At 45.8% G+C, this 22,372-nt stretch overlaps 1 protein-coding gene and 1 pseudogene across 4 annotated transcripts in view; one reads left to right on the top strand and one right to left on the bottom strand.

The window, feature by feature from the left end:
• The window catches only part of TMOD2 (tropomodulin 2), a gene marked incomplete at both ends in the record, with an annotated part of 36,746 nt that overhangs the window by 10,020 nt on the left and 4,354 nt on the right, over window positions 1-22,372 (bottom strand). The window contains 4 exons of one of the 3 annotated variants that reach the window (XM_080707861.1): window positions 8,541-8,648; window positions 11,023-11,153; window positions 14,380-14,412; window positions 19,529-19,720. In XM_080707861.1, the coding sequence (XP_080563987.1) occupies window positions 8,541-8,648; window positions 11,023-11,153; window positions 14,380-14,412; window positions 19,529-19,720 (464 nt within the window). The remainder of the gene's footprint in view (window positions 1-8,540; window positions 8,649-11,022; window positions 11,154-14,379; window positions 14,413-19,528; window positions 19,721-22,372) is intronic. The other 2 variants (XM_080707862.1, XM_080707863.1) reach the window with 2 other exon arrangements.
• LOC308271482 (small ribosomal subunit protein eS19-like) lies at window positions 16,463-16,898 on the top strand (annotated as a pseudogene). Its single transcript has one exon. The product of its transcript is annotated as a small ribosomal subunit protein eS19-like (transcript).

Consider the following 22,372-nt stretch of genomic DNA (forward strand, 5'->3'; position numbering starts at 1 on the left):
GTAGCTTGAAGGTAGAATGCCCCTGGTCTCCGTCCCTAGTAACACACACACACACACACACACACACACACACACACACGCACACACACACACACATGACAATAGAAAGCCAGGTGTGGTGGCGCACACTTGTAATCCCTACTTGAGAGGCTGAGAGAGGAGGATCACGGTTCGCAGACAGCCTCAGCTACTTAGTGAGGCCCTCCGCAACTAAGTGAGACCCTGCTTCAAAATAAAGAATAAAAAATCAAGCTGGGGGTTTAGCTCAGAGGTAGAATATCCCTGGGTTCCATCCCCAGTACCTAAAAAAAAAAAAAAGGACAATAGAAAAGAAGAAATTATCTAAAAGACAACAGCAAAGAAGAAATGATCAAATAATGCAAAAATTTCCCAAAGTTGAGGTTACGGTTTGGGATACTGTCCCCAGGGATCTTTGTTAGACACCTGGGAATAATTTCCTGAAAACTTCCCAAAGAAACAAAAAACGAGAAAAACAGAAAAAAACCCAGAAAAACTGCGGGTTCTTGTCCTGAGCTAAGGGTAAATACACATTAGCTCGGACTCTTACTGAAGATTTAAAGAAGTTTATTAAAAAGATAGAAATACAGAAGATAGTTACAGCCCCATGCCAGGGGAGGGGTGGTTCAAATGAATGCCCCACCAAAGATACGACATGTGGACCAGACTTTTTATACCCATGACCTCCATCTTGTTTGCATAATTCTGACGTAGTAAACGTCCCTGTAAGGCTCCTCCCCCAGCAAGGTGTGGCAGGGGACCCCTCCTCCCATCCTAGCTAGATTATCCAATTACTATGTAAACCTGTCTTTAGAATGAGGATGGGGAAGTCCTAGTTCCCCTCTCCTATAGACTTGCTAATTACCTTTAGCTAGGTTAATTTACATTGGAATAGTTGCCTGCTTCTAGGCAGAAACCAAGTCCTTTCGCAGATTTGCCCCTCACCCAACTTTTGGAATGTATTAATGATCAGAGCTTTCTCAAATCTTCCGAGGCTGTTCCCAATACTGGCACAGTGATGAAAGTCATGAGTCTCTATCTGAAAAGGAATCAAAAGATGCTCAGCAGAATGGTAAGAAATGACTCCTACGTGGACAACCAAGCGAAATTTCAGAACTCAAAGGGACCAAGATCTCGAGATTTCTAACAAGAAAAACAAGTTACTTATTACAAAGAAACCTGAATCAGGCTGGCATTAGTCACTAGATCACAAGGCCTTTGGGAAGAGATTTATAGTCATACAGTCATATAACTGGAAATGCTACTCACACATTCTTAATTTTGGGAAACAAGCCATATACAAAACTTGTCTGTCTGTCTGTCTGTCTGTCTATCTATCTATCTATCTATTATGTATCAATTATCTATCATATCTATTATCTATCCATCTATCATCTATTTTTCTATTATCTATCTATCTAGTGGTTTATATGGATAAAATGTATAAGGCTCAAATGTGTGAAAATAAGGGGGAGAGCTACAATCTGGAGGTAGAAGAGAAAGAAAAGATTAAAAAAAAAAAAAAAAACAAGTGAAAGCCGGGCGTGGTGGCGCACGCTTGTAATCCCCGCGCTTGGGAGGCGGAGACAGGAGGATCACACAGTTTCGCAGGTTCGAAGCCAGCCGCGCTATCTTAAGAGACCTTGTTTCCACATAAAAATGTATAAAATAGGTCTGGGAGTGTAGACCGGCGGTAGAAGGGCTTCCAGGAACCCCAGTGCCACCAAAAAAAAAAAAAAAAACCAAGTGAATATTAAATGGCCCTTACTGTTTGTGTATGTGTGAGTATGTGGTACTGGGGATGGGACCCAGGGGCATTCTACTTTTAAGCTATACCCCCATCTCTTTCTTAGTTTTTATTTTGAAACAGGGTCTCGCTAAGTTGATGAGGCTGGTCTCGAACCTGTGACCTTCCTATCTCAGCCTTCCAACTACTGGGATTATAGATGTGTGCCACCATGCTCACCTTCATCTTTTATAATAAAGAATCAAAGGTTAGCTGGGCGTGGTGGCACACACTTGTAATCCCAGCACTCAGGAGGCTGAGACAGGAGGATCACAGTTCGTGGACAGCCTCAGCTACTTAGTGAGGCCCTCCGCAACTCAGTGAGACCCGGTTTCAAATTAAAGCATAAAAAATAGGGCAGGGGGTGTAACTCAGAGTTAGAATGTCGCTGGGTTCCATCCCCAGTACTGCAAAACCAAAAACCAAACAAACAAAATCCCCACAATGTACCCGTGCCTGGGCCCCACCCTGGACGAATTAAATCGGAGTCTGAGGCTGTGGCCTGGCCACTACTCCCTGAATGAATAACGTCCAGCCAAGATCAGCAACCACCGTGATTAAGTCACAAAGACAACAAGCAGAAGAACGAAACACAAACTGCTAATCGGACTGGTTCCAGGGAGGAGGACTAGGAAGCGCTAAACTGTTTTGCTTTCCAGTGAAACAGACAGCCAAGAGGAAGGAGAGAAGGAACGCCACGTGAAGGCAGCAGAGGCTCCTCAACCCCAGCGCGAGTGGCGCTGAGGCCGAGCACCGTCTGCTGTGGGAGGTTGTCCTGAGCTTTGCAGAATGCTCAGCAGCGTCTCTGGTCTGAGATGCACCGAATTCCACTAGCTCCCAACCAGTCATGACAACCCCAAACATCTCTAGGCACGGCCAAATGTCTGCTGGAGGGCAGAATCGCCCTGGGTTACATACCACTGGAGTCAGACACTAGCCTGAACTACAGGGAAAGCTCAAGGGTCTGGATCACCCGTGTGGTCCACCACCTAAATTAAAGTGGTCGAGTAGAGCCGGGCGTGGTGGTGCACGCTCGTAATCCCAGTACTTGGGAGGCTGAGGCAGGAGGATGGCAGGTTGACGGCCAGCCTCAGCAACTTAGGGAGGCCCTCTGTAACTTAGTGACACCCTGTTTCAAAATAAAAATAAAAAATAGAGGTAGGGGTGTAGTTCAGAGGTGGGTTAAATTATTCAGCACTTGGCCTTTAATTAAAATTAAATCTAAGCCAGGCGTGGTAGCACAGGCTTGTAATCCTAGCATTTGGGAGGCTGAGACAGGAGGATCGCGGTTTGAGGACAGCCTCAGCTACTTAGTGAGGCCTCTGCAACTCAGTGAGACCCTGTTTCAAAATAAAGAATAAAAAAATAGGGCTGGGGGCGTAGCTCGGAGATAGAATGCCCCTGGGTTCCATCCCCAGTACCGCAAAAAATAAATAAATAAATAAAAAATAAATGTACATTTATTTATTTATTATTTATTTATTTATTTATTTATTTATTTATTTATTTATTTATTTTGCGGGACTAGGGAGTGTACCCAATGGGCATTCTACCTCCGAGTTACGCCCTGTTTTTTTATTCTTTATTTTGAAACAGGGTCTCACTAAGTTGTGGAGGGCTTCACTAAGTAGCTGAGGCTGTCCTCGAACCTCGCAATCCTCCTGACTCAGCCTCCCAAGTACTGGAATTACAAGTGTGCACCGCCACGCCCGGCTAAGTGTACACATCTTAACCAGAGCACCAGAGGGAAAGCGTCTCCTTATGAATGCTCCAAGCTTCAGGATTTACTTTTCGTTTTAGGATAACAGGATGTGAGAATAATTAGTCTTCTACAAAAAGTTGCCGGACCTCCTGGCAAGCTGGAGGTCAATTTCTTTGAAACTTCAGAAAACACTTTATTTATACTGAACAAAACAGGGAGCCCCTGCCAAATCCAGCCCTGGGCTGCAGGCCCAGCTTCACTGTAGTTCAGCAAATGTTTGGACATCAATTCCATGTGCTGGGGATAATAAAGTTAGTAAAACAAAGGAGATTTCTTAAATGTTATGTAAATAATTAGGGCAGAAATACATTTTTAAAGGGAAGGCTTTGCTTTCTGCACTTTATAGGATTATATGAAAATACAATTTGCTGAGCTGCCCAAATCATAGTCATGAGAAAAACGTAGCCATTGAGCCCCTAAAAAATGGCTTGTTTCATTGAGACATCCTGGAAATGTAAAAAGCACACTGGATTTCAAAGATGCTGCCTGAAAAATAAAAATAATGTACAATATCCCATATTTTCAGAAAATATATATAATACACATATTATATATATATAAATAAATCTATATTTATTTATTTATTTATTTATTGTGGTACTGGGAGTGGAACCCAGAGGCTTCTCTACCTCCGGGCTATACTCCCAGACCTATTTATATTTTATTTGGAAACAGGGTCTCGCTAAGTTGCTGAGAGCCTCACTAAGTAGCTGAGGCTGGCTTCGAACCTGCGTGATCCTCCTGTCTCGGCCTCCCAAGCGCGGGGGTTATAAGCGTGCGCCTCCACGCCCGGCTATTTATTTATTTATTTATTTATTTATTTATTTATTTTCAGTACCAGAGATGGAACCCAGGAGCATCCTATCTCCAAGCTACACCCCATCCCTATTCTTTTTTTTCTTTTCTTTCCTTTTCTTTCTTTTTGGTGGTACTGGGGTTCCTGGAAGCTCTTCTACATCCGGGCAATAGTCCCAGACCTATTTTATGCTTTTTTATTTTTGGAAACAGGGTCGCTTAAGCCAGCGTGGCTGGCTTCGAACCTGCACGATCCTCCTGTCTCAGCCTCCAAATACCTGGTTTTCAAATTAAATTTTGTAATGATATTTTGAGTATATTAGTTTAAATAAAATATTAAAATTAGTTCCTAGATGGGTGTGGTGACCCATGCCTGTAATCCCAGGACTTGGGAGGCTGAGACAGGAGGATCTCAGGTTCAAGGCCGGCCTTAGCAACAATAGCAAGACTCCTAGCAACACCCTGTTTCAAAATAAAACTAAAAGGGCTGAAGGTGTAGCTCATATGTAGGGTGCCCTTGTTCAATCCCCAGTACCGCAAAAAAAAAAAAAAAAGAAAGAAAGAAAGAAAGAAAGAAAAAAGGGAGAGAAAGAGGAAAGTAGAAAAAAAAGAAAATTTAAAATGCCACATATAAGCTGGGCGTGGTGGCGCACGCTTGTAATCCCAGCGCTTGGGAGGCTGAGACAGGAGGATGGCACAGGTTCGAAGCCAGGCTCAGCTACTTAGTGAGACCCCGTTTCCAAATAAAATAGAAAATAGGTCTGGGAGTGTAACCTGGAGGTAGAAAGCCCCAGGGTTCCATCCCCAGTGCCACACACACATGCACGTGTGAGCGCGCGTACACACACACACACACACACACACACTCCTTTAACTGCTCATTTTAACCAATGATGTAGCTTTGCTATTTTTCTATTTTAATGATAGGTTTCAAATTCAAAATTGCTGTAAAACTACAAATTTGGGTGTATAATAACTGCTGGTGAAATACTGATTTTGTAGTTTAGGCCTCTTTTACACGAGTGCTTAGTTCAAATTTGCTGTCGTCGCTATGGAAATAGTCTCTGTTGCTGAGAGGTTGGCCATCATGTTATTCATTCATTTAACAGTACTTTTCCGACATTCATTCTTTGCCAATATCATGATATGCTGTCATTACTTTTATGTCATCTGGTTTTTTTTTTAATTTTTTGGTGATACTGGGGGTGGAACCCAGGGGTTTTTCTACCTCCGGGCTATACTCCCAGACCCATTTTTTATACTTTATTTGGAAACAGGGTCTCACTAAGTTGCTGAGAGCCTCACTAAGTAGCTGAGGCTGGCATCGAACCTGTGCGTTCCTCCTGTCTCAGCCTCCCAAGCGCGGGGATTACAAGCGTGTGCCACCATGCCCGGCTAATGTCATTTGTTTGTTTGTTTGTTTGTTTATTTTGGTGGTACTGGGGTTCCTGGAAGCCCTTCTACCACCGGGCTACACTCCCAGACCTATTTTTTTTTATTATCCAACCCTTTTTATTTTTGTATTGCAAGGGTTTTTCTGAGGTTGCTCAGGGTCTTCACTAGATTGCTGAAACTGGTCTCAAACCTGTGATCCTGAGCCAGGCGTGGTGGCGCACGCTTGTAATCTAGACTTGGGAGGCTGAGACAGGAGGATGGGTCGCGTGTTCGCAGCCAGCATCAGCTACTTAGTGAGGCCCTCCACAATTTAGTGAGACCCGTTTCAAAATAAAGAATAAAAAAAAAAAAATGGGCTGGGGGGTGTAGCTCGGAGGTAGAATGCCCCTGGATTTAACCCCTAGCATTGGGAGCACTGATAGTCACCCACTTTGAGGTCACCTAGGTCTGGCTTGGGAGGCACAAGCTGCCTACCCAAGTGGGAATTGTTTGCACGTAGACACGTTTCCAAGGACCAAGTAGAACCAATGACTGGGACCCTGAGGGATAAGCAAAGGCCCTGACAATTTCCTTGTCTGTCCTTCCCTTCCCTGATTCATCTGTAACCACTTTGGTGTTACTCCCTGACTCACCCCATAATTGCTTTGTTATTTCCTGTGATTAATAATTTCTTATAATGTTTTGGTTATAGCCCTCAATAAAAACAAGATGCTATTGGAGGGACAGGAGGAGTGGAGACGTCTCTCTCCTCCCCGGCCTCTCCAGCTGCCATGTGGACTCTGATGTCATTCTTGTGAGGGGCGACTTCTCATCAATCAACCAACATCAACACCATCCGATACATCCTAGTACCGCAAAGACAAACAAAAACAAAACAACTGGTTCTCCTGCCTCAGCCTCCCAAGTACGAGGATTACAGGCATGTGCAGCCATGCCAGGTTAAACATGTTACTTTAGATCAGACTATCAAGACTTTTTCTTTCTTTCTTTCTTTCTTTCTTTCTTTCTTTTTTTTTTTTTTTTTGGTGGTACTGGGGTTCCTGGAAGCCCTTCTACCTCCGGGCTACACTCCCAGACCTATTTTTACATTTTTATTTGGAAACAGGGTCTCCTAAGCCAGCCCGCGCGGCTGGCTTCGAACCTGCGCGATCCTCCTGTCTCTGCCTCCCAAGCGCAGGGATTACAAGCGTGCGCCATCACGCCCGGCAAGACTTCTATTTTTTCTAGCCTGGCTACTCAAGGGCTGAGCAGTAGATGCTGAGAACCACTGGTTGATTTCCCCAGGTTCCCAGGAAATACATACTTTATCAAATGCGTGACAGTGCGGCTTGTGCGTATATACAGAACAGCCCCACGGCTACGCATCCTGGCTACGGGGTCAGAAAGACAGTGTGAGGAATCCTGGCTCTACGGTTCCTGTCTGTGGTACCACAGGTAACTTACTTAACCTCTCTGAGCCTCAGCTTACTCATTTATTAGAGTGGTACCCAATAATCAGACACAACTCATAGTATCACAGTGACAATTAGGTGAGATGCTGCCTGTAAAGCACAGAGATCAGTGTTGGGCTTTATTAATTCCTCCAGAAAGTAGCTATTAATAGGAGGAATTAAGCCAGGTTCAGAGGAAACACACCGGTGATCCCAGTACTTGAGATAGGAGGATCACAGGTTTGAGGCCAGGCCCAGCAACTTAGCTGTTTGAAAATAAAAAAATGAAATAGGGCTGAAGGTGTAGCTCAGAGGTAGAATGCCTCTGGATTCAATCTTTAGTATTAAAAAAAGGGAGAGAGTGCCGGGTGTGGTGGGCACGCTTGTAATCCTCCCGCTTGGGAGGCGGAGACAGGAGGATTGCGCAGGTTTGAAGCCAACCGCGCTGGCTTAAGATACCGGTTTCCAAATAAAATAAAAAATAGGTCTGAGAGTGTAGCCCGGAGGTAGAAGGGTTCCATCCCCAGTACCACAAAAAAAAAAAAAAAAGGAGATAATAGGAAGAATAGCAATGCTGACTATGACAGTAGTAATATACTTGGTTAAGGAGATTTCTTATTTGGCTGAATTACCTAAAAGGAGTAACAGGGATAGGGTTTTTGGTTGTTGTTTTTCATATTCTGTCTAATAGAATATCAAACAAAAACTGCTTCAATATTTGGTTGTTTCAATACTTGCAAATATGTTAATTCATTCTAAAAACTAAAATAAATTAATATATTTTAATTTTTTTTGGTGATACTGGGGTTCCTGGAAGCCCTTCTACCTCTGGGCTACACTCCCAGACCTATTTTATTTTTTTATTTGGAAACAGGGTCTCTTAAACCAGCGCGGCTGGCTTCGAACCTGCGCGATCCTCCTGTCTCTGCCTCCCAAGCGCGGGGATTACAAGCGTGCGCCACCATGCCTGGCAATTGTAATTTTTTTAATGTTCCAAGTTCCTGTAGGATTTTGGGGTCATAACATTCAATAACTATATTACAATGCTACTGTAGAAGAAAAGGGTTCAGAAAGTTTGTATTAGGCACAGAACAAACCCTATTTATTTAGCTAAACGCCAGGCATATCTTGTGTCTTTCTTTCTCTGAGGAATGCTGACACGATTCTAGCTAATCCAAAGTGCTTGAGAGCTGGGCTGTGAAATCCTACTGCCTTGTGTAACGGTTGTTTCGCTGCTTAGGTATGTGACATCTAAACTCGCCAGATTTTGAAATTATCAATGGATAAAAACAAATGAAAACATTCTCAAGCGAACGCAGTCTCTGTGTGTTCCGTGTCCAAGGGTTTTACTCACAATGGCCACAGGGTCGTTGCTGCGGGTGGCAGCCAGGCTGAACTTCTTCACGTGAGTGTTGGTCTCCAGAGCCTTGGCAAAGTCCTTAAGGGTTGGAATTGGAATGTTCTAAGACAGAGGAGACAGACAGAGATGCCGCATGAGCTACCCTACAGCACGCCACCCCCAAGTTAAAAACCTACAGCTTTTTTTTTGATTTGTCTTTTTGGTATTGGGGGTCAATCCCACGGCTTGGATAGATGCCAAGCATACATTCTACTGTTGAGCTATGCCCTCAGCCCCTCTGTTAACTTAAAAAATTATTTTTGGTACCGAGGATTGAACCCAGGGGCATTCTACCTCTGAGCTGCACCCTCAGCTGTATTTTATCTTTCAAAAGGGTCTCGCTAAGTTGCAGAGGGCCGCATAAGGTTGCTGGGGGTGGCCACGAACCTACCATCTTCCTGTCTCAGCCTCCCAGGTACTGGGATTACAGGCATGAGCCACCACATCTGGCTTATTTTTTTAAATTTTGAAACAGCATCTCACTAAGTTGCTGAGACTGGCCTTGAACCCGTCATACTCCTGTCTCAGCCCCTTAAGTACTGGAATCATGGGTATGTGTCACCGTGCCTGACTCTGCAGCTTTTAAATACCATATACGTTTACATGGCTAGATATAAGATATCCGCTTGAAAAGAAGTCGGTCACCCATTCTCCAGCAACTTAGCTATCCTGAACCAACAGCATCACTTAGTGTCCAACAAGGGCATCTAACTCAGTGGAATATCCCGGCCTCCTGTTTTCCATAATCAAGAAAGTATTCATGAACTATACTTGGGTCTTTTTCTTTTTCACTCTCTGTAGCCTTGTCAAGACTGACTTTCTTGTATTTTTTTAAATTATACCATTGTCTCTCTCCCCTCTACATCCTTAAATATATTTTTCTCTTTGCCTAAAAACTCCTCTTGTTCTTTTATCTAATTAATTCCTACTCATCTTTTAAGGCCCGGGTAAAATATCTCATCCTTAGTTGGCTTTCCTAGGAACCATTAAAAAATTTCTCTCCCTACAATTCCAAAACATTTAGAGGCTCCCTGCATTGTGCTGTGATTATTTGTTGAATGTTTTTCTCCTAATACAAGGTCTTCAGAGTCATGACTGAATCTTTGTTTTCTCCCTCGTAAAGCACTTAGCTCAGTACTGAAGACTGGGGAGGGAGGTAAGGTGAGGTGCAGCTAGTGGTGAGCACGTCCTGGCTGCACAACAGCTGACTGTGTAGTAGAAGCGATTTAACTCACTGAGGATTAAAAGACGGCAAATGTTAGCAAATAACATACGGCGTAATTACTAAAATACCAGGAACTGGACCAATATCTCAGGCACTATTTACACACACACACACACACACCCCTTTCCTTCCCAGTCCCCTTTCTTTTTAGTCCTGGAAGCTGCACCCAGGGGCATTCTACCTCCAAGCTACACCTCCAGTCCTTTGTATTTATTGATTTGTCTGTAGTGCTGGGGATTGAACATTCCTCCTCCAAATACACCCCCAGCCCTATTTTATGTTTTATTTGGAAACAAGGTCTAAGTTACTGAAAGACTTGCTAGCTGAGGCTGGCTTTGAACCTGTGGTCCTCCTGTCTCGGCCTCCTACGTACGAGGATTAAGGATGCTCAACACCTTGCCTGGCCCTTCTTATTTCTTATTTTGAAACAGGGTTATGCTGAATTACTGAGAGACTCACTAAGATGCTGAGACTGGCCTCAAACCTGCGAGCCTTCTGTTTCAGCCTCCCAAGTATCAGGACTGCAGGTTTGTACCACCACGTCTGCTACTCCCCTCCCTTTGAAGGCGGCATGACTTATTGTTACATAGAATAACGTGGAAGTGGCAGTCTGTGACTCCAGAGACCAGGTAACAGAGGTCTCATGGCTTCCTGTTTGCTCCTTTTTGGACTCCTGGATCACCTCCTTTGGGGGCAAGCCGGCTGCCACGGTGCGAGGACACTCGGGCAGCCCTCCCTTGGGAGAGGGCCATGGGGTGAGGAATTGAGGCTGCTCGCCGGCAGCCGTGTGAGGGTGCCATTTTGGAAGTCATGCTCCAGAGGCCTTCAGGCTGGGACCCTGGATAACATTTTCACTAGAGCTTCTTTTCAGACCCTGAGCCAACTACCTTTCTCACATTCCTGAAACTCCAAACTGTGTGGAATCATTCATGTGTGTTGTTCAAAGCCTCTGAGTTGTAATGTGTTCAATACAGCATCAGATTTAACCAATACATCAGGCTTCACTCAAGTCCCCTGATTCCCTTCAAAGAATTCTACAAATTGCTCCTCTTTTAAATCCTTTACATTAAAAATCCTGTTTTGAATAGGATGTCTGGCCTCAAAATCAGTGGCTACATAGGGCTGCACATGGGTACGAAGGCGGCCAGCCGTGGCCCGCAGTATTCTCTGACATGATTAACTGAGCAGCTGATGGCAGTCATGGAGAGAGACCTTGATGTTGTTGAGGTTGACTTCTTGCAGGCTGGGGTCGTTGGTTTTCATCTGCTGCAGGCTCACTTCCACATTTGTGGGGTTGGGAGGTTCCTCAAATACTGGCTTGACCTTTTCACCTTTGACCACATCTAAAACACAAGTAAGTTTTCATTTAAGAGAGGAAATGCAAGGGCTCCTCAACCAAGGCAGAGAGGATTACCCGCCCCCAAAATGACGATTCTCTCATCCACTCGACTCCAGTGATATCCTAATATCAATGACAGAATGCTTATTCTAGTCAAGCAAGAGCAGGAGTGGGATAGCTCTGAGTCACAGTTTGGAAGGTTGGTGCTTCTTAACCTCAGTGAGAGGTCTCAATAGACTACACTTTGTAGAGCCCAAAGGTCAGAAAGGCCTATAGCAAACTCCAGTCCCCAAAAGATCCATGGCCAGTTACTGCTATTCCATCTGGACCTCTTTCACATAATAATTTCCTGACCATTAGATCTAAGATGCAAAATAGACACCATAATGAGCCTCTACTCCTCTGATAGAAGACTAATGTCTAGAATATACAGAGAACTCAAGAAACTCACTGCTAAGAAAACAAACAACCCAATCAACAAATGGGCAATGAACTAATCAGACACCTCACAAAAGAAATTTAATTGGCCGATAAATGTATGAAAAATGTTCAACATCATTAGCAATCAGAGAGATGCAAATCAAAGCTATCCTGAGATTCCACCTAACTCCAATTAGAATGGCAATCATTAAAACACAAATAATAATAAATGCTAGTGAGGGTGTGGAGAAGCGGGAACTCTAATACACTGTTGATGAGATTTTAAATTTGTGCAACCACTTTGGAAAACAGTGTGGAGGGTCTTCAGAAGAATAGGAATTAACCTACCGTATGGACACAGCAAAACTACTCCTGGGTATCTCTACAGAGGAATGGAAACCAGATTACCAAACTCATGCATGCGTATCTATGCTCGTAGATGCACAGTTCACCATTGCCAAACTACAGAACCAGCCAAGATGTCCATCAACAGACGAACGGATTACAAAGCCATCAAATATATACGCAACAGAAAACTGTGTCATTTACAGGGAAGTGGATGGAACTGGAAAACACTGTGCTGAGATTAGTCGGTCATAAAAAGTGAAAAACTGGATGCTCTCCCTAGTATGCGGAAGCTAGGGAGAAAAGGATCATGGGAAGAACTCTAGATGAAGAAAGAGAAACCATAGATGAGCAAATAAGGCGACTAAATAAAGAGGGCTGGGAGGGGGAAGAGGGAAATGATGTGATGATGTACCTTCACAAACACGTCAAAGCCAATCACTAAGCTACAATGAGAAGGGGGAGGGGAGGGAATGGGGCGGGAGCTGGGGAAGGGCTGAACGAGTGATGTTGCACGTGTGCTGCCGCCATCTTGTACCCCAGTAAGATGTGTAACTATAATGCACCAATAAAAAAGTTAATGATCCATATGTATATAAGCCCAGAAGTTTACCCATCAGATTATTAAGAGCAAACATGTTGTTAGAATGTTTACCTTTGATACTGAAGCTCAAAAGGATGAGTATTTTCTATTTTTATGCATAAGAAACCAGAAAGAAAAAAAAACACACAAAAGGGGTGTTGTTCATTGTCTGGCTCCATTACCCACTATAAATGATAGTAAATAAACATGCCACTGAAGCCGGGCGTGGTGGCGCACGCTTGTAATCCCCGCGCTTGGGAGGCAGAGACAGGAGGATCGCGCAGGTTAGAAACCAACCGTGCGCGCTGGCTTAGGAGACCGTTTCCAAATAAAAATGTAAAAACAGGTCTGGAAGTGTAGCCCGGAGGTAGAAGGGCTTCCAGGAACCCCAGTACCACCAATAAATAAATAAATAAATAAATAAATAAATAAATAAATAAATAAATTAAATAAATAAATATGCCACTGAAACTGAAACTGGAAACCATCTCCTAAGTCTCCATCAGAAAGAAAAAGAGAGCCGGGCATGGTGGCGCACACTTGTAATCCCAGCATTTGGGAGGCTGAGACAGGAGGATCCGGGTTCACAAACAACCGCAGCTACTACTTAGTGAGGCCCTTTGCAACTCAGTGAGACCCTGTTTCAAAATAAAGAATACAAAATAGGGCAGGGGTCTAGCTCGGAGGTCAAATGGCCCTGAGTTCCATCCCAAGAAAGAAAGAAAGAAAGAAAGAAAGGTATTTAATCTAAGAGAAGCTATGATCTGCAGCGAGTTTGCAGTCACTAGATTACACTAAACTGTGATTACCTGGTGGGCAGGTAAGTTCCTTTGGACAGGAATCATCTTTTATCTTTGTGCCTAAGCCTAGAGCATCCCAGACACACAGTAGGTATTTAGTAGACGGCTGATGAATGAGTGAATGAGGGAGTCTGAGTAACTATACACTTCCCCAGGAAGTGTTAAAATGGAAGATGGAAGCCAGGTGTGGCGCGATGGCGCACGCTTGTAATCCCAGCATTCAGGAGGCTGAGACGAGGATGGCAGTTCGTGGACAGCCTCAGCTGCTTAGTGAGGCCCTCTGCAACTCAGTGAGACCCTGTTTCAAAATAAAGACTAAAAAATAGGGCTGGGGATGAATCTCAAAGGTAGAATGCCCCTGGGTACCACCCCCAGTACTAAAAATAAATAAATAAATAAAATGGAAGATGGTGGGTTGGAAATTTCTGCGCTGGCAAGTTCAGTCCTTCACATTCTCTGGGGGAGGTATTTGAATTCTAATGACAAGCATCCATTACTGAAACTACAAGACACTTGAACAGAGAAGGGAACTTAGTTGAGCCACTATACGTTGATTAAAATACCCCTAGGAAGCTGGGCATGGTGGCGCACGCTTGTAATCCCAGCATTCGGGAGACTGAGACCGGAGGATCGTGGTTCACGGACAGCCTCAGCTACTCAGTGAGGCCCTCTGCAACTCAGTGAGACCTGGTTTCAAAATAAAGAATAAAAAATAGGGCAGGGGGTGTAGCTCGGAGGTCAAATGCCCCTGGGTTCCATCCCCAGACCCGCAAACAAACAAACAAACAAACAAACAAAAAACATGAAACTTTGGGACTTCATTCAGTGCTGGGTGGGCAACCTTTTTATTGCCAATTTCCTCTCTACTGAACAGACTTATCAAGAAAGTGTGTTCTGGGCAAAATGCACTGGCTGGTCCTAGTTGCACTGCCAGGCAGACTTCCTGTCGCCTGATTCTGATTTGACGGCTCAGAGCCGGATGATCTTGGTGGAATGACCGAGTGAGAGGCCCACAAGTACCAGGCCTTTCTCCCCCCGCAAGGCGCCGACGCCGCGGCATCCCGGATCCCACCTCCACTCACTTCTTACGGGCCCCTTGCCGCCTTTGCTGTTGACTGACTCCGAGGACAGCTGGAAAGAGAAATGCGTGGCGTTAAGTTTGGAGAAGAACATCAACCTGGTCGTGTTGCTTCTTTACCCTTTGAAGGACAATTCTTTTTATCGCAAAGATTACGCTCCAGGTCCCTTCTTCTTGCGCGGTGCGTGGTACATGTATAGCCTTAAGCCTATTTTTTGGCTGGGTGTGGTTGCACCCTCCCGTAATCCTAGTATTCGGGAGGTTGACACAGGAGGATTGTAGGTTTGTGGCCAGCCTCAGCAACTTAGTGAGGCCCTGTTTCAAAGTAAAACATTAAAATAGGGCCGAGGGTGTAGCTTGGAGGTAGAATGCCCCCGGGTTCAATCCCCAGTACCAGAAAACAAACCAATACCAAAATAAGCTTATTTTTCAAACCCTTTTCCCAAAGACTATCAACAATCTTCATAATCTGTGTCTAGATTTGTGACCTCATTCAGGGTCTAAGAAGCAATGGTTGAGTTACATTCTCTATTCACTGGAAAACTGCACAGACCCACTAGTGAAGTAGGCCCAGCCTTTGGCACTCTTCTATGTCAAATGAGAAGGTAGGTCTCAGTCTAAGGATTTTAGGTTTCAGCGCTATATAGATTATTCCATTTTTTTTTTCAGAGGCAAAGACAAAATGTTTTTTGTTTTCTTTTGCTTTGGTTTTGGTGGTACTGGAGACTGAACTGAGGGGCATTCTACCTCCAAGCCCCACCCACAGTCCTTTTTATCTTTTATTTTGTTTTGTTGTTTTGTTTTGGCGCTGGGGATTGAACCCAGAGGCATTCTATCTTCAAGCCTCACCTCCATCCCTCTTTTTATTTTTTGTTTTGAAACAGGATCTCACTAGTTTGTTGAGGGTAGCCTTGAACCTGTGATCCTCCTGTCTCAGCCTCCCAAGTACTGGGATTCCAGGTCTGAGCCACCACACCTGGCTGATCTTGGTCCTTTCTAAGAGTAAGCCACCCCATGTCTGGGCAGTAAAAAGAGGTGTCCTTTCCCCACCTTCAGTCGACATCCCAAGGCGGGAAATAGAAATAGCGAGAGCAGCGCAGGGTCAGCTCTGCATCCCGAGGGCCTGGTCTTCTGTATTACCCGGCACTTGCACCAGGAGGCAGCATACCATAAACAATTACAAGGAAAGCAGCACAGAGGCGCAGGCGAGCTCGGCAGGCTGGAGCACACCTCCCTTTGCTTGTGAAATCACAGGAGGCAGAGGAGCCTCTGAGAGAGACCCTCGTCAGCTAGCCACGGAATTCCAGAGTCCACGGCAGTGCTCCCTCGGGCAGAAGCGTCTTGGGTACAAGTTGGGGAGGTACTGAACCAAAATAAAGAGGCGATCTGGGTGTGGTGACGCTCACTTGCGATCCCAGTACTTGAGAGGCTGAGCCAGGAGGAACACAAGTTTGAGGTCAGCCTTGGCAAATTAATGAGACCCTCGGGAACCGAGTGAAAATTGTTTCAAAATAAAAATTAAAAAATGGAAACGGGGATATAGGTCAGGGGGAGAGTGCCCCTAGGTTTAATCCCTAGAAACACACACACACACACACACACACACACACACACACACTGGAATGGTGGAAGGGTTGGGGTAGGGGGTTAGGGGGTGCTGGGTAGTTTTTCCCCTGAAATGGGGTAGTAAGTCAGTAAGTTTGGGAGTCTACACATGCACTATGCTACATATTAGAAGAAGGGCGGCAGGAAGGGTCATCAGGAAGGACAAATAGTTAAAGCCAGCAAGAACAGGAGGTCAGGGAGCCGGGCGTGGTGGCGCATATACCTGTAATCCCAGCATTTGGGAGGCTGAGACAGGAGGATTGCAGGGTTATAGCTAGCCTCAGCAATTTAGCAACTTAGTGAGACCAGCGAGTGCGGTGTGAATGTGTGTCACTATCAACACGGTTTACATTATGACTTGAGACTATAACGCACCAACAGAAATATATTAAGAAGTAGCTGGTCGGTGTGGTCCGCGAGCCAAGAGGGCCGGGTGGGCAGCGGAGGGCTGCATGGGGCGCCACAGCCTCCAGGCCTGAAGGATGCCTGGAGTTACTGTAAAAGACCTAAACCAGCAGGGATTCCTTAGAGCTCTGGCAGCCTTCCTCAAAAAGTCTGGGAAGCTGAAAGTCCCAGGATGGGTGGACACAGTCAAGGTGGCCGGGCATAAAGAGCTTGCTCTCTACGATGAGAACTGGTTCTACACTCCAGTTGCTCCCACAGCGCGGCACCTGCACCCCCAGGTGGCGCTGGGGTGGGCTCCATGACCAAGATGTGCGGGGGACGTCAGAGAAATGGGGTCATGCCCAGCCACTTCAGCAGAGGCCCCACAAGTGTGGCCCGCTGAGTTCTCCAAGCCCTGGAGGGGCTGAAAATGGTGGAAAAGGACCAAGATGGGGATTGCAAGCTGACACCTCAGGGACAGACAATCTGGACAGAATCGCCGGACAGGTGGCAGCTGCGAACACAAAGCATTAGAACAAAGGATGCTGGATTAATAAATTGCCTCATATGTAAAAATAAATAAATAAATAAATAAATAAAATAGGTTTGAGGTGCAGCTCAGAGGTAGGAAGGATGCCCCTGGGTTAAATCACTAGCAAAACACACACACACACACACACACACACACACACACACACACACGCACTCACACACGCACACACACATACACTACAAGTTAAGGGCTGGGGATGCAGCTAAGTGGCAAAGTGCTTGCTTAGAACCACAAAAGTCAATCAACTAAATAAAAAAAAAATAAGCTGGGCATGGTGGCGCACGCTTGTAATCCCAGCATTCAAGAGGCTGAGACAGGAGGATCGTGGTTAGTGGACAGCCTCAGCTACTTAGGCCCTCTGCAACTCAGTGAGACCCTGTTTCAAAATAAAGAATAAAAAATAGGGCTGGGGATGTCATTTGGAGGTACAATGCCCTGGGTTTCATCCCTAATACTACAAAAATAATATAAATAAATAAATATAAAAAATAAAAAAAGACCGGGGTAAGAGGGGACTCCACCGTAGCCCCGCAGGGTTTGAATCCCAGTGCCGTCACATACTGGGAACACAGACCTGGGAAGTTACTAGCCTCCTCTGAGTCTGTTTCCTCATCTGCAAAATATAAACAATTACACTTCACCTATTACAAAGATGAAATTATTTCCTCCTTTGTGTCTGGCGCTGCTCTAAAAGCTTTACGAGCTCCCATTAAATAATAATCAATAATGGCACAGTCTAGAGAGGTTTCCTCTTGACAAACACAGCCACTGAGACCAACAACAAGCATTGCCATCCTGCTCGGGTCCTATGCTCACCAAGCATCGTCTCCCACTGACAAATTTTATTTATTTATTTTTAAAGATGGGTCTCAGGGATCTGGGGATGTAGCTCAGTGGAAGAGCAACTGCCTACAATGTGTGAGGCCCTGGGTTCTATCCCCAGGACTGCAAATAAACAAATAAACAAATAAATAAATAATAGTAAAGATGGACCAGTCAACTCCTGGGCTTAATTAAAATTAATCCTCCTGTTTTAGCCTCCCAAGTACTGGGATCATAGTGTACTAGTATTGGGAAGAGGTTTCAAAATTTATTAATGTATTAGTATTGGGAAAGAAGTCCAATTTTAAAAATATACCTTTTATACTAAAGAAAGCCAGGGCTAGCTTAATTAAAATTAATCCTCCTGTTTTAGCCTCCCAAGTACTGGGATCATAGTGTACTAGTATTGGGAAGAGGTTTCAAAATTTATTAATGTATTAGTATTGGGAAAGAAGTCCAATTTTAAAAATATACCTTTTATACTAAAGAAAGCCAGGGCTAGCTAGCAGAGACTTGGAAAGAAGGCTGGAGCCAGGAAAGAGGGTTTCTTTATATTTCTAAAACAATTTCACACATTTTGGGGGATAAGACAAAAGGTAGAGACCTGTGTTTGGAGACAGGAATTCTCCCCCCTCCTGCCCCAAAATCCGGCTGCAGAGACAGCAGAAGCAAAGAAGGACCTGCCGCAGACTTGGTCAGGATAAAACACTTAGTAAATTGGAGTTCTATGGCATTTTCATTCGAATTGCCCCCCTGTGCCCCGCTCCGGCACAGGGCTGTAACTATCTCTATATTTCTACCTTTTTAATAAACTTCTTTAAATCTTCAGCAGCTGTCCAAGCGATGAATATTTATTCTTAGCTTAGGACAAGAATCCACGGTTTTTCTGTTTGTCTGTTTGTGTGGTGGTGGAGGGGGAATTACTTCTCCCCAAGCACACACCACGCACATTTCACCCGCAACAATAGGTGTGCACCACCACACCCGGCTTTTGTGTGTGTGTGTGTGTGTGTGTGTGTGTGTGTGTGTGTGTGTGGTGCTGGGGATGGAACCCAGGGGCATTCTGCCTCTGAGCTACACCCCCAGCCCTATTTTTGATTCTTTATTTTGAAACAGGGGCTCACTGAGTTGCTGAGAGCCTCACTAAGTTGAGGCTGTACATGAACCATGACCCTCCTGTCTCAGCCTCCAAATGCTGGGATCACAAAGGTGCGCCACCGCACCCAGCTTTCGATTTCTGGATTGGAGACTCGCTAGCTGCTCGGGCTGGCCTCCAGCCTGTGACCCTTTGGTCTCAGCCACCTGAGTTGTTGAGATTAGAGGAGAGTGCCACTCAGCGGACACAGGGACAGTTTTCTGCTTGGATTACTTCCTGGTTCTATTGTATAGGTTTTGGGGTTTAGATTCTTCCAAGTGATGGGTGCTGTCCTCTCTCTCCTTTCTCATACATTTTTCTGGGAACTTAAGCCCCGCCCCGTATTTCCCCCTCTGGGCAATTACAGCAGAAACTGAGAGGCCACCCTTGGGAGCAGCAGGATCCAGGACAGGATCTCTCCACAGGAACCCTGGGGCTAAGACAGCTAGTCACCGCAAAGCACCTTCCTCACCAGCGCAGATGTCTGGAATTCTGCAGGGGCCTCTGCGAGAGCTTCACATGGGTGAACTCGGCACCACTGACGCCATCAGATAGGGAATAAAAAATGTGGCCCAGGTGGTGGAATGTGTCAGAGTAAGGCACAGCGCAGGATGGCTGGAGTCAACGGGTAGCACAGTAATACTCAGGAAGTACAGAGACGCTGAGAGCCTCTGCCAGGGGCAGAGCTTGTGCCAGAGGTCCCAGGCCAGGGCCGAGGCTCACCTGCCAGATCGTAGAGCTCAGTATCAGAGGCGCTGGCCAGAGCTTCTTCCAGTTCTGGGTCGAGGGTCACTTTTTCTTCTTTATGAGTTTCTACCGGCTTTTCTTTGGGGATAAAGACTCTCCCTTTGGATAAGAAGAGAAACAAACAAACCAAAAATGTTGTGTGCAAAAATTATATAAAATAATAAAATAAACACATTATAATTAAAATAATATAATAAATTATTATATTACCAATATTATAATATTTTAGTATAGTATTATCCTTATTGATAGGAAAGTGGGCTGAGCAAGACAGTTCTGGCCATTAGTAACCGCATCATGAAACCATTTCATATTCAGCTGAGATTGCTGAATTTCCTAGGATGGTGCCAACATCAATCATCCATTATTGGCGGTGAAGACACTGAGAAGGAATCCTGCGAGGTCCTGCACAGATAGCTGAGACCAGAGTCCTTACACAGGTGGAATCAATGGCGTCTACTTCCCTGCCAACCGCAGCGCTGTCCGGGCCTGGGCAGGAGCGACCCTGCCGCGGATGCCACGCCTTGGAGGGCCCCTCCAGTCCTTCTCTGGCTACACCTCTCCCTACCAAGGAGGATCCACAGGGCCAAAGGGACATTCCCATCCAGATGCTGGACCACATTCCCACCCCTGGGACCTGTACATTCCCTGCCCCACAGGCTGAACCTGCTCTGAACCTGTGGGCTCCTGCCCACGTCCACTTGCTGATGGCAGGTCACACTACGTCTTCAGGGAAGTATGGGCGGGGATAGGGGGAGGTCAAGCATGTATGCCTGAGGCCTGGCAGAGTGAGCCAGACCGACTTCCCACATGCAATTCTTGTTAGTCCAAGAACACTGTCCTTCTAGGGATATTAGGCAGATATAACATTATATATATATATATATATATATATATATATATATATGGGGGGGTACTGAGGATGGAACCCAGGGGCATTCTACCTCCAAGCTACACGTCCAGCCCTATTTTTAAAATTATTTTATTTATTTATTTATTTATTCATTTTTTGCGGGTCTGGGGATGGAACCCAGGGGCATTTGACCTCCAAGCCACACCCCCTGCCCTATTTTTTTATTCTTTATTTTTAAACAGGGTCTCACTGAGTTGCAAAGGACCTCACTAAGTAGCTGAGGCTGGCCATAAACCGTGATCCTCTGGTCTCAGCCTCCTGAAAGCTGGGATTACAAGCGTGTGCCACCACACCTGGGTCCCTAATTTTTATTCTTTATTTTGAAACCAGGATCTCACCAAGTTGCAAAGGGCTCCACTAGGTAGCTGAGGCTGGCTGTGAACCGTGATCCTCCTGTCTCAGCCTCTCAAATGCTGAGATTACAAGCGTGTGCCCGGCTCAGATGTAACATATTTTAATGGTTTCTTAAATTTTCAATATTTGGAAAAAGAAGCACATGGACACCTACTGGCGGCCTTGCCGTGGAGTTTCGGGGAGGTCTAGGCATTAGTGGGTCCTGGGGGAAACTGACACTTCCCTAAACTTTCCCCTTAAATTGGGGTTGCATGTGCAGTAGACTGCTACAACTGTGGGGAGCTGGGGACACAGTCCACGAAAACAAGCCTGATTTTAAGGAAAAATCAGGGTCTCTATACTCAGACGTGATGGGGGTCTGCGAGCCTCAAGGCCTGCTGTGTTTTCAGATGCATTCTCTCCCACCAATTCCCTCTTCATCCTGTCAGGGAGACTTGATTCTGTTTCCCCGGCTCACCTGAGAGAAAGCTGGCATCTGTGCCCTTCCTCCTGGGCACAGACTTACGACTCGTGAGTTGCACTGCTGGAGAATGCGCAGTGCCTGCTCCTGAGCCCCAGCCAGGTCGACACAATCCATCCCACGTGTGCAAGCTGACCGGTGAGCCCAGGCATTCCCAGACCCATCACTGCCACACCTGGACCACTCACATCCTTTCCCATTCTTCTCATGGATTCCCTCTTTTCCTGGAGTGACCCTTACTCATCGGGCACGTCCTCTGATCTCTAGAGCTCCCTAAGACTCACCCCACTATTGTCTTCTCTTTCTTACCTCAAGAAGAATGGCTGCCCGGCTCCAGCCTCCACATCCCTTTGGCCAGCCTGGCCTGCCCCACTACTGCAGGAGAGGAAGGGTCGAACCCAAAGTCAATACCCACTCTCACCAGAGCCCTCCAGGACGCTTCCCTGGACATAGGGTTTTTATTTCCTGATCAGTTACCATTTTGTCAAACGGCTGGGAAAATAAAAAGGAGCCTGAGCGCGGGGAATCCCACAGAGGGCGAGGAGGGCACTGTGGCTGGGGGGCATCCTTGGGGGCATCCTCGCAGCCGTGCCTCGACCGCTGGCATACACCTACTTCCAGCCTTGGTGCCACGTGAACTGCCGCGTTTCCCAGAAAGAAGGAAAACATACTGGGGGGAAATGGAAAGATGGCCAGAAGATAGAAAAGAAAGGGGGAAGAAAGCAACCATTAGTAGCATCTCAGGCGCTCGTGTGAAAAATGAAGGATATACATTCAAGAGGATGCAGGCCCTCTGCAGAGGGAAAGCGCCCCTTTGGGGCCTCACTAAGTAGCCGAGGCTGTCCCGCGAACTGCGATCCTCCACTCTCTGCTTCCCGAATGCTGGGATTACAAGCGTGCGCCACCACGCCGGGCTTCTGTTCAACTGTTTAAATGACCTCTCACCAGTGTGTGATCTGTGAAGCATGGACAATACAGAGGGGAGCTGCGCCCTGACTGAGGCGCCGGGGGGTGGGGGCTGGCG

This window comes from Muscardinus avellanarius (genome assembly GCF_963383645.1).
Source record: "Muscardinus avellanarius genome assembly, chromosome: 12".
NCBI classification, from domain to species: Eukaryota; Metazoa; Chordata; class Mammalia; order Rodentia; family Gliridae; genus Muscardinus; species Muscardinus avellanarius.